The 15,079-nt window shown below is 37.7% G+C and overlaps 1 protein-coding gene across 6 annotated transcripts in view; it reads right to left on the reverse strand.

The window, feature by feature from the left end:
- Positions 1 to 6,930: 6,930 nt before the first annotated feature.
- The window catches only part of LOC148880051 (peroxisomal membrane protein 11C-like), a 37,827-nt gene continuing 29,678 nt past the window's right edge, over positions 6,931 to 15,079 (reverse strand). For all 6 annotated transcript variants that reach the window (XM_088961857.1, XM_088961858.1, XM_088961860.1 and 3 more), the window contains 7 exons: positions 8,478 to 8,687; positions 8,184 to 8,258; positions 8,034 to 8,108; positions 7,876 to 7,956; positions 7,685 to 7,759; positions 7,390 to 7,563; positions 6,931 to 7,196 (listed from right to left, as the gene is read on the reverse strand). In XM_088961857.1, the coding sequence (XP_088817983.1) occupies positions 7,161 to 7,196; positions 7,390 to 7,563; positions 7,685 to 7,759; positions 7,876 to 7,956; positions 8,034 to 8,108; positions 8,184 to 8,258; positions 8,478 to 8,669 (708 nt within the window). In that variant the 5' untranslated portion in view covers positions 8,670 to 8,687 and the 3' untranslated portion in view covers positions 6,931 to 7,160. The remainder of the gene's footprint in view (positions 7,197 to 7,389; positions 7,564 to 7,684; positions 7,760 to 7,875; positions 7,957 to 8,033; positions 8,109 to 8,183; positions 8,259 to 8,477; positions 8,688 to 15,079) is intronic.

Below are 15,079 nucleotides of genomic sequence, written 5' to 3' on the forward strand. Positions count from 1 at the left end.
AAATTAATTCTTCACGCCCAGTGGTTTCAATATTGTTTTCCATTTATGCCTGTGACAGTGCCACACCACACTGACAACGTGGTAACATGCACGACCATAATTAGGTTTAAAAAAACTATTGACGCTTTGTTTGGATTGGAAACTAGAAATTAGAAGATATTTGCTACAGCTTGCGATCGACCAACTTTCTATTCCTTACGATAAAGATAAGCCATCAGATGGGGCTAGCTGGGGGTCAATCATCACCATTCATCAATGAGTTGGGTAGCTACTACTAGGTAATTAAAATTGAGATCAGCAATTTTGCTAACCAAGTTCATATATAGCATCAACATTTTCAAAGCTTACTGTTTGCCATATTGGATTTGAAATTGAGAGAGAGAGAGAGAGAGAGGTTCTTTGAACGATGACTGTGTTCAAAAAAGAGGAAGGAAACCATGTATCGACGATGGAAACTTTTCTCTTTCAGCTAGCTTGTTAATTATCATACTTTGTTTAGAGTTTATGCTGAAGTCTTAGTCCCAAGTGGGGCACTACTAATATTGAAGGGAGAATGACAGACAATTGCATCTTTTCGATTGCATCCATCCAGTGTAACAGTGTAATGTGTCCCCACATTACCAGGTTGAACGTCAGTTCCATATGCTTACCAAACAGATTATTGGGAGGATTATACTGGACAAAGAATACCAGATAGGCTATCAGTACTGTCATCTTCTATCAAGCTTGTAAACTTTATGAACCCAACTAGCTAGCTAGCTAGCTAGCAGCTAAGAGGGCCATGAATTATTAGTGTTTGGTTCGTTGCACCAGTTGGCCAAAGTACTGTTTGGCTAGCTAGAAACTACCAGAGATTTCAAATGCACTCCAGTACTCCTCCCAAGAAACGACCTCTATCATACCCCATCCCAACTAGTCTATACATACTAATCTGTGGTTAGAAACTTGCTTCATCACCTTCGCAATTATCGCATTCTACTGCTGAGCTACGTCTCATTTGATCAGAACATTGGGACCTACCTAATAGATCCATCCAAGTCTGCTAATAAATAAAGAAGCAGTTTGTAATAAGATAAATTCCAGCCTTGTATTATTTATTTGTTTAGTGCTTTGAACAGTGGAAGATTTATGTTATTGCCAGATGTATTGCTATATATATTTCTACTTCTTCTTCTTTTTTTTTATCTCTTCATGCTCCCAGAGATAAAATTCTTCTATGATAATATGGAAACAGAAATCATTGTGTGCCTCTACTAAGCTCATCAAATAATGTCATACATTGTATATAGAATATAATGATGAACATTACAATAATATAGAGCTGTCATCCGTCAATAAGCCACAATCTACATGCATTCATATATAGCTCAACTCCTACAAGGCTATATAAGCCTGAGTTTAGTGTTCAAGCTTGTGAACTAACTGACACCAAGCCTCAACTCCAGCTCGTTAACTAGCTAAATGAGTAGTTTAACAATTTTAATAGGATCAGAAGCCTATATATGTACCATGTAGAGTTTATTTAATGTGTTTTAATAATTAATTAATTAATGAGTAGCTAGCAGTACTACAATCTACAGTGGGTACTGTAACTTGATAATACCAAATTAATTATATCATCTTAAAGATAAATTGCAAGATGATGTAGAGCATACTAGATAGCTTATCTTGATCAGGTTAGGTCATGGTCTCATGGAGGAGATCGAGGACTGTTTGGTCAGAAGAAGATATTAATTAATATGAAGATAATGGTGAACATGCATGTGAGAATCAATTTATTCCAGTTCCAGATAGGATAACAATAACTCTATAGCTCTGTGACTCTGTCTGTGGATTTGATTCTAGTGCGGCTATTGTGTCTTTTGGACCTCCCCAAGAGGTGCCAATCGATTGGGTGTCAAGTCAATTAATGGGAATTGTTGATGTTAGACATTTAGGTTAACAAATGCTTGCACCACTGCTCTGGTCCAGGCCAATGGCAACGTGCAACCTCGATTTAATGTGCTGCATTAAATAAGCTCACAATAATGGGGGGAATCTCATCTACTCTCTCTCTCTCTTTCTCTTTGTGTCTCTTATGACAACGATTCTTTATTCTTATTCTTATCATATCCACGTGGCAAATGGTCTCCCAAGGGTGGTTCCATTGAATGCAGAACTGAATATATACGGTTTCCTTTTGGGTGGTTCAAATTCAATTAAACACATCATAAGTTGCAACTCTTCACGAAAGACTTGACTGGTACTGGTTAAGACCTAAGAGTTGGCCAGTTGGGGGTAGAATGGAATTAATTAATTGATCCAAATCCAATGACAGCGAGGGAAGCTCCACGTACAAGTGGCTTTAGTTTTCTTTTATTTTTTTAATTTGAAAGCTGACTGACAATTAACTCAACAAACAACGAACGAATGAATGTCCTATAACACCCGTCACCAGTCACCACTGATAAATATCAAGTACCCCTCCTACCCTTTCTTTCCTCTTTTGCCGCCATCATTTCAACTCGCCCAAGTCTTATAATTAAGTGTAACTATGTTGTATTTATGAATATTTGCTATATATTGGGGTTTTTGTTAATTTCCTATATTTAAATCAATTACTGGGTGCATTCAGATGTTATAAGATATAATAATTTAACACCTCAAACTCACATTCAGATGCAACGGAGTTTGTATGGATAGATAGATGGATAGCAAGCCAAGAAAAGGGGGAAAGGAAGATGGTGGTACATCATATGTGCTATTCAAAAAACAAATAGATGTAAAAAAGGTATTGAAAACATAGTAATATTAACCTTTTTTTTTTTTGTTCTTTTAAAATTTTTTTTTTTTTGAAGGCGTATACTAACCTTAAGGTTATGTTTGGTTTGATGGAAAAGGTAAGGAAAGGAAAGAAAATGTAGAGAAACTTATACAAGGTTTATAAAAGTCTACATTTCCTTTCCTTTCCCTACTTTTCCCTTTAAACCAAACACAGCCTAAGAGACATCACATTCTTTTTGTCTATATATCAGATTATTAATTATATATTAATATATATGTTACCAAAAAATTATATACTAGTGTGAGATCATGCCAAACAATAAATCGAACCATAACAAAAATCTGGTAAGAGGCTTATATAATAAGGGTACGTGGATGTACTTTTAATAAAATAGAATGTTAAATAGAGTTAAGAGAATTTTTATCGTGGTCCTTTACATTTTTATTAGTTCGAAAAATGAAATAAACAAATCAGATATTAGAAAAAGAAGTGAAGGAAATAGTGTTGTACATTCAGGGAAATCATCAAAACCAAGGGTCTCATATGCGTATCTGCACATAAGATTTACACACAAGAGATATAGACAATTTATAACTCAAAAGTTTAACCTATTAAGTTATGGGCCACTCTTGTATATAAGTATATTACTTTCCAATATGCGACTCTCTTCATTCCATATACTGTTTACATGTGAATTCCAACAATCTCTGCCTCATATGTGTGTCTTTTCTACATTGGGAACTCTATAATCCCTCTTGAATTGAAATCTTGATGTGACCAACTAAGAGCCCTTTGCTTATAACCATGGGGGACCAACCATAGGAATACATTTCCATGGGTGGAAACATCATAAGAGATCAATTAGTCTTACTAACTACTCAACCATGGGAAAGACAGCAAAGCCATGAGAATCACCATGTGCATCTGTCAACACTTGTGCCTAGTTAAACTTTCAAATCTAATACCACTATTATTCATCGAGGAGAGTCACCAAAATCAAAAGGGCTCGTGTGTATATATATATATATATATATAGACTTACACACACGAGATGAACACCAGTTTTAACCCAAAAGTCTAAGCCATTGGGTTATGGGTCATTCTTGTATATAATCCCTTACACTTCTCATTCCTTTTCAATGTATAACTTTCTTCATTCTATACGTTATTCTCATGTGAATCCCAACAAATAGAGACTCTATCTTTTGATGATAAGCTTTTCTAAATAATTTAAATGAAAAGCTCCAATGGAAAGAATAACAGTCATGATCAAAGAATTGCCAACTAAACAAGACTAATGAAGAAACGCCAAGATTTCTAAAAGCCACTAGTACATGTCAATAAGAGACTCCATTTATCAAAAGAAAATTCAAAGGACTACGAGTGAAAAACCTAAGAAGTAGATCTTCATTAGATTTAGAAAATGAGAAACAGTATTATACACAAATATTCCTTAGTGAAATTAATACTTAAAACTGTGATCTTAGAAAAAAACAATCAAATGGAAGTAGAACGACAACCTATAGAAGGCTAGAAGAAGATCATACAAGAAGGAACTGGCATCCCAAAAAGGGACCTCACTTTTCTTTGAAGATAAGTTCATTTATGGAAATTGATATTCAGACCAGGTATACTGCCACCTAGCTTGTATGTTACAATGGTTTTGTGGGCACTTACGTACTTATTGAGATTACACAATTTATCAAGCTATGTCTGTGAGATAGGTGCAAGTTCAGGTTCGTTGTAAGAATGATAGTTTTTCCCATAATATCAGGACCCTGCCCCAAATGGGGCAGTTTTTTCCCGGTCTTAAATGGGGATGGAGAAAATATTTTTTTCTCTGAACTGGATATGGGGAGGGGATGGGATTTGCATATGATTTCTCGAACCTGATTGTAAATTAGTAAAATATCCATAGGTTTAATATTAATTTTTAAAATATTTCTAAGTTTTTCCTAAATTCCTAAAATCTTAGGCCTGTTTGGCAACGTTCCCAGTTGTTCCTATTCTTTTAGAAATTCCTGTAAGAAGAAGAATTTTATTCCTTACTCTTCAAGAATAGCAAAGGCGTTTGGCAAATTGTTCTTTGAGAATGAATTTTTTGTTCTACATAAATAGAAACAATGTTTAGATAATGAAACTATTTCCTAACATCAGTTATACAATTCCACCCCTATTAAACCTAAAATTAACAAAAAAAAAAACGTGTCAAGTGGCGGGAGGACATGACATCTAGAAGAACACTCTCCATCGAGGGAGGAGAGGGATGAAAGTCAAGGATTGTCTTGTGACTGTAACAACAGGTTCTAGGTGGTTAGCGAGTACGGCACCAAGAGCTAAGGGCGATTCAAATCATACACCGAGTGCTACAACCTGGCTCTTGGCTCTTGGTCCAAGCTGGAGGAGGTGTGGCCCTTCCCTGGTGCCAGCCCAAGGGCCACCATTGCTACTCCCGGCGAACGGTGGTGCTTCGTGGGTGACGGTAATGGAGGAGAGCAGAGAGGTGGACGATTGTGCCAGCCCAAGGGCCACCGTTGCTACTCCCTGCTTGTTCTCAAGCAGCTTCTCTGACTTAGCTCTGACAACCCCTTTTGTTGCCTTGCCGAAGATGTGTTCCAGCCGATCGTTGTCTAGTTCTTGACACAACATGAGTTCAACTCTGTTCTGGGTTGTGCATCACAACATGAGGACTGCTATATAGGGCTTGAGTTTATATTTTTGCGTGAAATAACAATGGCACCCTTTCTCTCACGTAGGAACGTTCCACATGTGTTCGATATTAGACAAGGACGTTGTGGGAACCACGCGTTCTCAGAGAACGTGTTCTTTGAGAACGTCAATTGGTCACTCCCAAAGAACACATTACCAAACAGGGCCTTAGGATCCCAAAGTTCCATTTCTAAAATACCTCCAAATTGTCATAATGCAATCCCTAAAATACTCCAAATTCCTATAATCTTATTTCTAAAATATCTTAACAATTAAATGTATTTTCAGGTGATTACCTTGAGACGAGAAAAATTTGGGAATCCCCCATCCCTAATGAGGAGTGGGTGCCCCACCCTACAACCGGGGATGGGGCAGGAATGGGGTAGAGTATCTTGGTTTTTGTATTACCAAGGAGCCCCCAAAAAACACAAGAATATTTGAAAATTTTGATTTTTAAGCCCGTTTTTACTTCATGTGACATTTCATAAAAACTTTGGGATTATGAGTGAATGTTGAAAATGAGTTTCTTTCAAACATGATATAGTATAGGTATTATGATAATTAGGTGGGAGTTACAACGAGCCAGAAATGCAATAAGAACTATTTCAAAACAGGCTTGTTCTCTTAAAAAAGAAAAAGCATTTAGTGGAGCTTTTTTTATCAAATACCCATAAGGGCTTTTTTAGGTGTTTTTGTAATCTTTTAAGCACTTTTCCCAATAAGCGCTCTAAAGAAGCACTCCCAAACAGGTGCTTAGGCTTTGGAACTTTGGGATTTCAAGAAAAGGGGTCAAAATAGGACGCGATAAAACTTTGCATAAAGAATTAGGTTGGAGGGTTATAGAAGTTGATTTTGCACCGCAGAACAAAAACTTTCAAAAAAAAAAGTCAAGGTTAGAAAATTCAGAAAAGTACGCCTAAATGTGGAAATTTTGAAATTTGTTAAAGGAAAAAAAAAGGAACTTAAAATTTAAAATGGAGAAACTTGAATAGAAACCTATTTTAATCAAGGTTGGACACTTTGACGGCTAGAAAGGCTGAATTTTAGAAGAATGGGCTTTACTTGGGAGTAATATCAGCCCATTAATGAGGTCATTTGATGATGTTCGTAAATGGCAATGAGGGGCCTGGGGACTGGGGAGGGATAGAGGTACGCAGCCTTTACTTACCCTCGAGAGACTGTTTCTAAGATTTAAACCCTGATCACCCAGGTCGCAATGGAACGATCCAACCGTTGCACTAAGGCCCACTCTCAGAGAGAAAAGAAAGAAGAGAAAAATCCTAAAATCACTCTTCTGGGGTTTATAATGATCTGTCTTACTATTCTCCGATCAAAATACTCCTCAAAGCACAGGTACTTCCCTCGTACTGGAGCATAGACGCATGCCTCTTCATGCTCATGCAGATGTCAATGTCCAAAGTATTGACATATGTGCATCAAAATGCAACAATTGATAATGACCATTCAATCAACTGAGACAGTGGGATATATATTTTCATGATATAAGAAAGCAAGAACAAATCAGGATCATATGTTTAAGCAGGTAAAACATCAATTATCTCTTCACCATTCAACATCTAGTAAACTTCCAAAAAAGAAACATCTTGTAAACTAGCGTACACCAACATCGTCCCTACCAATATGTAGAGTTATTGTGATGCAGGCTGAGCAACATGGTCTTCCTTTCTCAGGGTGCCTTACTCTTCGGTGGGGAAGGAAGCAACTGCATAAAAGTAAAAAAATAAAATAAAATAAAATTAGCAGAAGGATTAAAAATACTGTTCATTATACTTTTCTCTTACGTGGCAAAAGAAATAGGGTTCCCCTTCCATGAATAAAATGGACCTTTCTTTCAAAAAATAAAAAAGAAAAAGAATAAATGAACCTTCATAACAAATAGTTTTACTAGCAAGCACCTGATAACAAGAGATTAGTGAGCTGACAAACCCAAAGCTTCCTGTCACACGAGGAGTGACCTTCTTAGGTGCCAGTTGAAGCAGTCCAACTGCGACCACTGCATCCATGATCGCTTTTACAAGAGCTAATGATCTGTCATTTGATTGTTTGAGCTTAGTGCGGTACTGCTCATTCTGCATCCACCAACAGAAAAAGAACCGTCTTAAGAATGAATGGGAACAGGGGAAAGACTGATACGGTCAGCTCCTTCAAGAAATTTGTACCATATACTGAAAAGAAAAAAAAAAAACGTACTTCGTATTTATCAGTGTTCTTGAGTTCCTTTTCCAACTTCTTCATTGATGCAGACAGTCTTGCAAGCTCCGCAAGCTTCAAAAGATGAAAAAGTGGACCAATTTTGTAAGTTAACTTTCAGGACCATATGCCTAGAGTTCAAAAAAAGGAACATATATCAATTGGCACTATTGGGAGCAAAGAGGACAAACCTCAACTAGAGTGGTACAAATTGAGGAACCCATCCAACAGAAAAGAGATATCCTGCCAACCAGCTCTACACGTTCTTTGTTCTAAAACAACCAATAACTGTCTAAGTTACTAATTTCTAATGCCTCATTGTATATAAATATAGTAAAGAAACCCTCACCTTATAAATGCCTGTTCTTCCAAGCCAGACAATTTGATCCAGAAACAAGAAAGTTGACAACAATGCATTTTTTGACTGAAAGATGTATCAGGTTAACATCACAAAATGTAAAAGGAAAGGAAAATGATTCAATCTGCAATCAACATGTACCTTTCCAAGTAAAATAATTGGAAGAGGAGTTCCTTTAGGAGTTGGACTAATAAGAGCATGCAAATCATTGACAAACTGCAAATTCGTGAATAAAATTAGATAATATTCCAAATAAATTTGTAGAAATATGTCTCACTTTCAGATAAGTTTTCAGTAATAGAGACAAAATTAAGCATATGACACTCTTGATACAAGTTAAAACATTGATGCCCAACCCAGAGGGACCAATTGTACAAGTAGAACTAGAAATGATGCTGCAAAACTTCATGGTGTTAATGTTCCAAAAAAACTAACCTTAAAAAGGCGAAAAACTTTGCGAGCCAAACTAGTTGATTTATCAACATTTTGAGCTGTACCAGGCTCTCCATTGCTCAAGAATTTTGAACCATATTGTATCGCCCTGCAAATCTTATCCCTGGCTTCAGATTTGCTCAAGTACAAGACAACAAGAGCAAGTTCTGCTCTGGTTGCATCTAATGTACTCATCTTTTTCCCTCAATGCACCTGCTCAGTAATGGCAGCTAGTTTCAATATAAGCCACCCACTAAAGATCCAACACTAAGAGAAGCAGTCAGCATTTCAATGAACATAGATATTTGATCCATAAAATCTGCAGAAGGATAATTGATATAGGAATTAAGGAGTCAAATATGGAATTTCCATATTTCTTAATGCATTTTTCTTTTGTTGGGTGACAGGGATATTTTGGTTATTTGATATATTTTCTGCAGTATGGCATTGAACAGAATGGCATGGAAAAACAGGATTCATGTAGCAAGCCCAATATGGATGGGACAAGGCTTAGATGATATGATGATATGTTTTCTGCAGTCCAGCCTAAGAGTTTTCTTTGTCTAGTCATAGTTAACTTGTCTAAAATTTTGTAAACATAAGATGATTAGTTAGAGAGTAATAGCAGTTCCCTTAAGTTGAAGTAGTGATAGCAATGTAATTTAATTTCTGTTTTCCTTGGTTTTGGTAAGAGCCACCAATCTCAAGGGTCTGATCTTGTGAATGCAAAACACTGATTGGTCTTTTGAGTAAGGTTTTGCCTCTTGCTTCTATGGTGAGTAATTCCCATGAACTTTAGTGACTCGTGGTGCCTGTTAAACACCAGTAACTCTGGGCTTTTCCTTTTCTCTCTTTTGCTTTCTCTACAAGTTTTCTGATTCCCGTATCAATCATTCAAAAACAGCCAAGGAGAACATCAACAAATTACATCAATAAAAAACTGAAATTGATCCCATGTGTGCTCTTGATCAATTTCCCCATAAAAACTAATGTTGTGCTGAACAGGTTTTTTATGTAGCTCTTCACCAACCTGTAAAGATTTGTGAAACAGAATGGAATGACAAAACAGCATTCATGTAGCCAACTCCATAAAATTGGGCTAAGGCTTGGATGATGATGATGTGACCAAATCTGTAAAGATTTGGAAGCAATTTTACATATCACTGCTCAAGAGAGAAGAAAACTCACACTGAAGGGAGAATGACACTTGGAAAAAGAAAATATTCAGGAATCGAGATACATTGTTCTTCATTGTTCTCAGTTTTATTACAACCCACAACTTCCATAATTAAAAAAAGTCAACCCAGTAATAACTCCTGATTACATCAATTACACTGAAGAGAAGCCCGTTAATCATGCGACTCATGTCCAGTGCATGTCAATATGGGAATAGGTTCAACCAAGAATGATTTCATTACTCTCTTTCGCTCTCTATCTTTTTTCTTCTAAAGCTGCAATATGTTTTTCTCTTTCTTTTCTCTACCCAGATCTGAATCTCATTTTCATGTACCTCAGATCTTTAATTTCTCTTTTGTTACCTACCACATCCAATCTTGTAGGACATTCTCCTTCTTGCCTTGCATCACCAGTCCTACCAAATTCCATCCAAAAACTCCACATAAACCTCCAATTTCCAAACTTTCAAACTTTCATGGAGAATCTATAGTTGCTAATCCCCAACCTCGTACACCCTCCTAGCCCTAATCGCCTCATTTCATTAGGCCTAAAACCAACCCTAAACCTAAATTGAATCCATAGCCACCACCTCAGATATGTTCCTTATCCCTACAAAGAATTATTCTTTAATTTACCAGTTCTAGGTCATAGCAGCCCAACAACAATTTAATGTCAGGCCACCTATATTTTAAAATTCTCCTACCATCCTACATCAGTAATTCTCTAACAAAAGATGATTTTTCTGAGTTTGTTAATGATCATGATAATTCAAAAATGAAAAACTTCAATTATGAAATTGAAAATAAAAAGCATTTCCTCGAAGAACAGCATAAAAAAACAAATATGCAATAGTAATTAGTAAGTAAAATACTTCAGCAAATTATGCCAACATGTATATCCTAGTCATAGGTCGAAAAGACGATTATTTTCTTACTACCTTATTTGTGGTCAGAGAAATATTGTTAGATCTACATGTCATATTCAGCCTATGGACAGCAGCAACATAGTATATATTTTCTTTCATATGCCCAATCCCCTTCCCCCTTCCCACCACCCAGAAGAAGAGGGCCAAATGTAAGATAGAATAGCTTCTTTATAATTATTTTTCATCTTTTTATCTGTGCCTTCTTATTTTTGGTTCTTTTATGATCTATTGCAACTAAACTTTGCCATCCATCCATCTTATATTCTACTGTTGTTTCCTGTGGGTAAAACCATTAATCCCTTTTATTTACTGATAAATCCCTTGGGAAACTACTTGGTGTAAAGGTAACATGTTGGGTGAGTCTGACTATCTGAGAGCATCCACTTTATGCAAAAAAAAATACCAAAGGTTAGGACCTTATCCAGTCTATCCGTCCCAATACTCCAGATAGCTGGGACCAACATTGGATTATCCCTTATTTACTGATAAATCCCTGTTTTATTCACCTAACATTTGTCAACTCTTATTTCCTTTTCTTTCCCCTGTGAACGTAACTGATTAAATTCAATTAAGAGAATGTATTAACATGTAGTTGAGAGGATGTACATATTTTACAAGAAGCCTTATGCATTAAACTCTCATAGTTTTTTGTAATTTTACTTAATTTATATTCTATCTATATCAAGCTTACTTTCTTTCCGTTCATTAGGGGAAGCCTGAAACTTTATTGCACAATTTGTAACCATTAATATGATGACTCAATCCTAATCCTTGCAAATGCAAATAATCCATTGCCTCAAAGTTGGGGTGAATGCTTCAGTCAAATAATTGGGAGTTACAAGTCAAGGCAAGTTGCTCCACATGAAACAAATTACTAATTCTGGAAAAAAGTGATCTCAGCCTTGAGATTTATAAATTTATAATAGTGTAGAGGGGAACAAGTCATTGTTGATATGCACTAGGCTAGGCTAGTATTTGTATCCACCAAACACTTCCCTAGTTCCCTTTGATGCTTCCACCACAAGGAGAAAAACAAAATTATTTCTCCCAAGAAGTTTCATAACTGTTGTGTTTCCCTCCTCATGAGGAAGATGAGTTAATTATCCGCAATATTGCAGCCTCGCAATCTCGTGGATCTGCGGCCTCACTAGCTCTGCCAGATGACGACCTAACAACACCTTAGATGATGGTCTCACTAGCTCTCCCTCATTGGTCCTAGAACCTCATTGGTTGTTCGACCATGCATGGCATCTAGCCTTGCAGCTCTCCTTTGTTCTTGCCAGCCAGCCTTGCCCTCCAAATCTTGTTTCTTCTCTAGGCCTCACTAATGGTGATCCGTGACCTCACACCTCTTGGCATTCCACAGGCCTGTGACCTTTGGTTTTCCAAGGGCTTCATGACTCTACAATGGGGTGACTAAATTGTTTTCTGGTACACTGAATATCTTCAGTGATTGAACCATTGGAAGATATACCACCACCATTACCTCTTTATTTATGTACCCTGTTCATTTAGAAAGGAGAGCGTGAAGTGAGCTTTTATCAGCAGCTGCTTGTAATCAGTGTAATGAGTGAACACCAAGGCCACCCTCTATAACAAAGAACAAGAAGAATTCATCTTCATGCCGCATTATCCTTTGGCAGAGACTAGAGAAGCTGTAATCCCACAATGACAAATAGTGGAAGTTTACCTAGACTACTGCCATGGTTTTTCCCTTCAAGTTTCAGAAGGGTTTTCCACATTAAAAATCCATGTGTATGCTTGTTTTCTATTCTTATTCTGCTTTTTTATCTTCCCCATCTCACTAGTTCATTGTTTGCTTTCAGTATCACACACTCCCAACAAACTAGTATCAGAGCCTAGGTTCATTGTTGTGTGATTTTTGTCAGTATCTAGTGAGATGGAAGAGAGCTCTTGCATGGTGTTCAAGCTTACATCTTCAAAATACATAGTCTAGAAGATCAAAATAGAAGATATTCTCTAGTGTAAAGAGATGTTTCAGCCCATCAAGCTGAAAAATGTCAAACCCTGGACCAAGTTCAACGATGACTGAGTACTGCTGAATAGGAAAGTTGTTAGACCAATAAGGCAATGGATAAACCAAAGTGTCTTCTACCATGTTGCACAGGAAGTCCATGCATACAAGCTATGGCTGAAGCTAGAGAGTCTATGAGCACAAGACCTCGCAAAACAATACTTACATGAATCGAAAGCTAGTAAACATGAAGTATAAAGGAAGGGGGTTGGGTAAGTTGTGATACTAGTTTGTTGGTGAGATGCTGAGACAACGGAAGATAAATAAGCAGAATAAGAAATTGCGACTCTTCCTTTGTACTGTACTGTAGTGAAGCTGGAAGAAGAAGACACAGGTTGGGTAAGTTGCGACTCTTCAGAGGACGATGCTGAAACAGACTTGGAAGCTGAAAATCAAGTTAAGGATGGGATAGAAATGCTGGAAGACACCTTCAACACAGACATTATTTTTGCTGAGAATGTGGAAGATGCTTCATCTATGCTAAGACCCGCCGCTGAGAAGGGGGAAGACATTACCTCCACGCTGAGAATCCCTGCTGATGGTGAGCTGACAAATGATGCTGCGTGCTACTTGGAGGCTGGGGGGATAACCGAACCTTGGGAAGGAAACAATCAAACAAGATAATGAACAGGGGGCTGGGAATAAATGAGATGGTAATGACTGAACACCAGAATTCAGACTTTGATATATCAGGACGGGACGAACGACAGAGCCCCAGAAGCACCAGCAAGGGTGAATCATGCCTAGGGTGTGACCAGCATAAGCATACTCTGCCACTGAATTGTGAAACCCAGATTGTTGTTGAACAACCTCTTCTTTCAGACCCAGGCATGCTTGTGGTTTTGGGTTTTGAACTAATCCTTGCTCTGCTCTTGATGGTTGTCTCCCAGATTCCAGGCCTGCCTCACTTCCAATTACTCATGACAGGTGTGGGGGGTGGGGAGACGCAGAATAAGGGTGAGAAGGAGGAGGGGGTATGCAATTTAGTCTTGGAAGAACTTGGGAAAACAAATAGGGTGGAATTAGAAAGGGATAAGGCAAATGAGGGTGAGGTTGGTGGGTCTAAAGAAGACAGAGGAGGAATGGAACAGGAAGGGGTGTACGGGAGGCATAGAGAGGACGGAAATAAAGGTGTTGAAAAAGGAATTGAAAGAGAGGATTCCTTAGCCGAATTTGTAGGAAAGCTAGGCTGCAAGATTAAAAATCTGAATGAGCTGAAAGTGCATCTGAAGAATAAGAAAGAGGAAAGAAAAGTCAGAAAAAGAAGGTTAAGTGAGGTTGAAAGACTGAAAAAGGATGTAGAAGGGGACAAGGAATTTAGTGAGAGGAAGGGTAGGGGAAGGGGAGAAGATTAAGGGAAAAGTTTAGGGGTAGGGTGGATGTTTTCCGGTACAATGAAGATTGTGAGTTGGAATGTGAGAGGATTGGGGAAAGCAAGTAAGAGAGCACTAATAAAGGAGGTCCTAAGGAAAGAAAACCCAGATATTTTTTTTAATCCAGGAATCTAAACTTGTGACTTTTGACAAGAGTTAGGCTAGAAGTGTGTGGAGGTCAAACGGTCTCAGCTGGGCTATGAACCCTTCTTGGGGCTCATCAGGAGGATTAGTCACTATGTGGAAGAATGAAGTGGTAGAGGGAGTTGAAGAATTAGTTGGAAGATTATCAGTGTCTGTTAAATTCAAACAAGTGGGAGATGGTTTTGAATGGGTCTTAACTAATGTTTATGGTCCCACTGGATACAGACAAAGGAAGGAACAGTGGGAAGAATGGGAAGATATTAGAGGATTAAGGGATGGACCTTGGTGCCTAGGAGGGGATTTCAATGTGATTAGATTTAGTGAAGAGTGCAGTAAGGTACAACAAAGGAGTACCATCAGTATGAGGAAATTCAATGACTTTATAAATGTTTTTGAACTCAAGAAACTTGAACTCCAACATAACAGATTCACATGGTCAAATCTCCAAGCTGATCCAATTTGTTCCAAATTAGACAGATTCCTTTTCACTGCAGATTGGGAAGAGCATTGGGGAGACATAGTGTCAAGGGCCCTTCCAAGAGTAACTTCTGATCATTGGCCAATCTCACTCTTCAAGTCTGAATTTAGAAATAGAGAACCTTCCCCATTCAGATTTGAGAATATGTGGTTGCTTCATCCGGATTTTAAAAATAACATGAAGAAATGGTGGAATGCAAGTAACCCAGAGGTAAATTGGACAGGTATGAGATTCCATTGGAAGTTAAAAGAGATTAAAGGTAAAAGTAAAGAGTGGAACATTCGTCACTTTGGGAGATTAGAAGAAAAGAAGCAACAGTTGATTAACCAGTTAGAAGAGCTAGATGCAAAGGAAGACCAAGGCTGCTTTGGGGAAAGAGACAGAGAGTTGAGGTGGGAATTGAGGAAAAATTTGGAGGATCTTCTTTTTAAAGAAGAGATCAGTTGGAAGCAAAAATCCAGACACAAATGGGTG

The sequence above is a fragment of the Nelumbo lutea genome, chromosome 1 (genome assembly GCF_056320005.1).
Source record: "Nelumbo lutea isolate HS-2025 chromosome 1, American lotus-T2T, whole genome shotgun sequence".
Lineage (NCBI taxonomy): Eukaryota > Viridiplantae > Streptophyta > Magnoliopsida > Proteales > Nelumbonaceae > Nelumbo > Nelumbo lutea.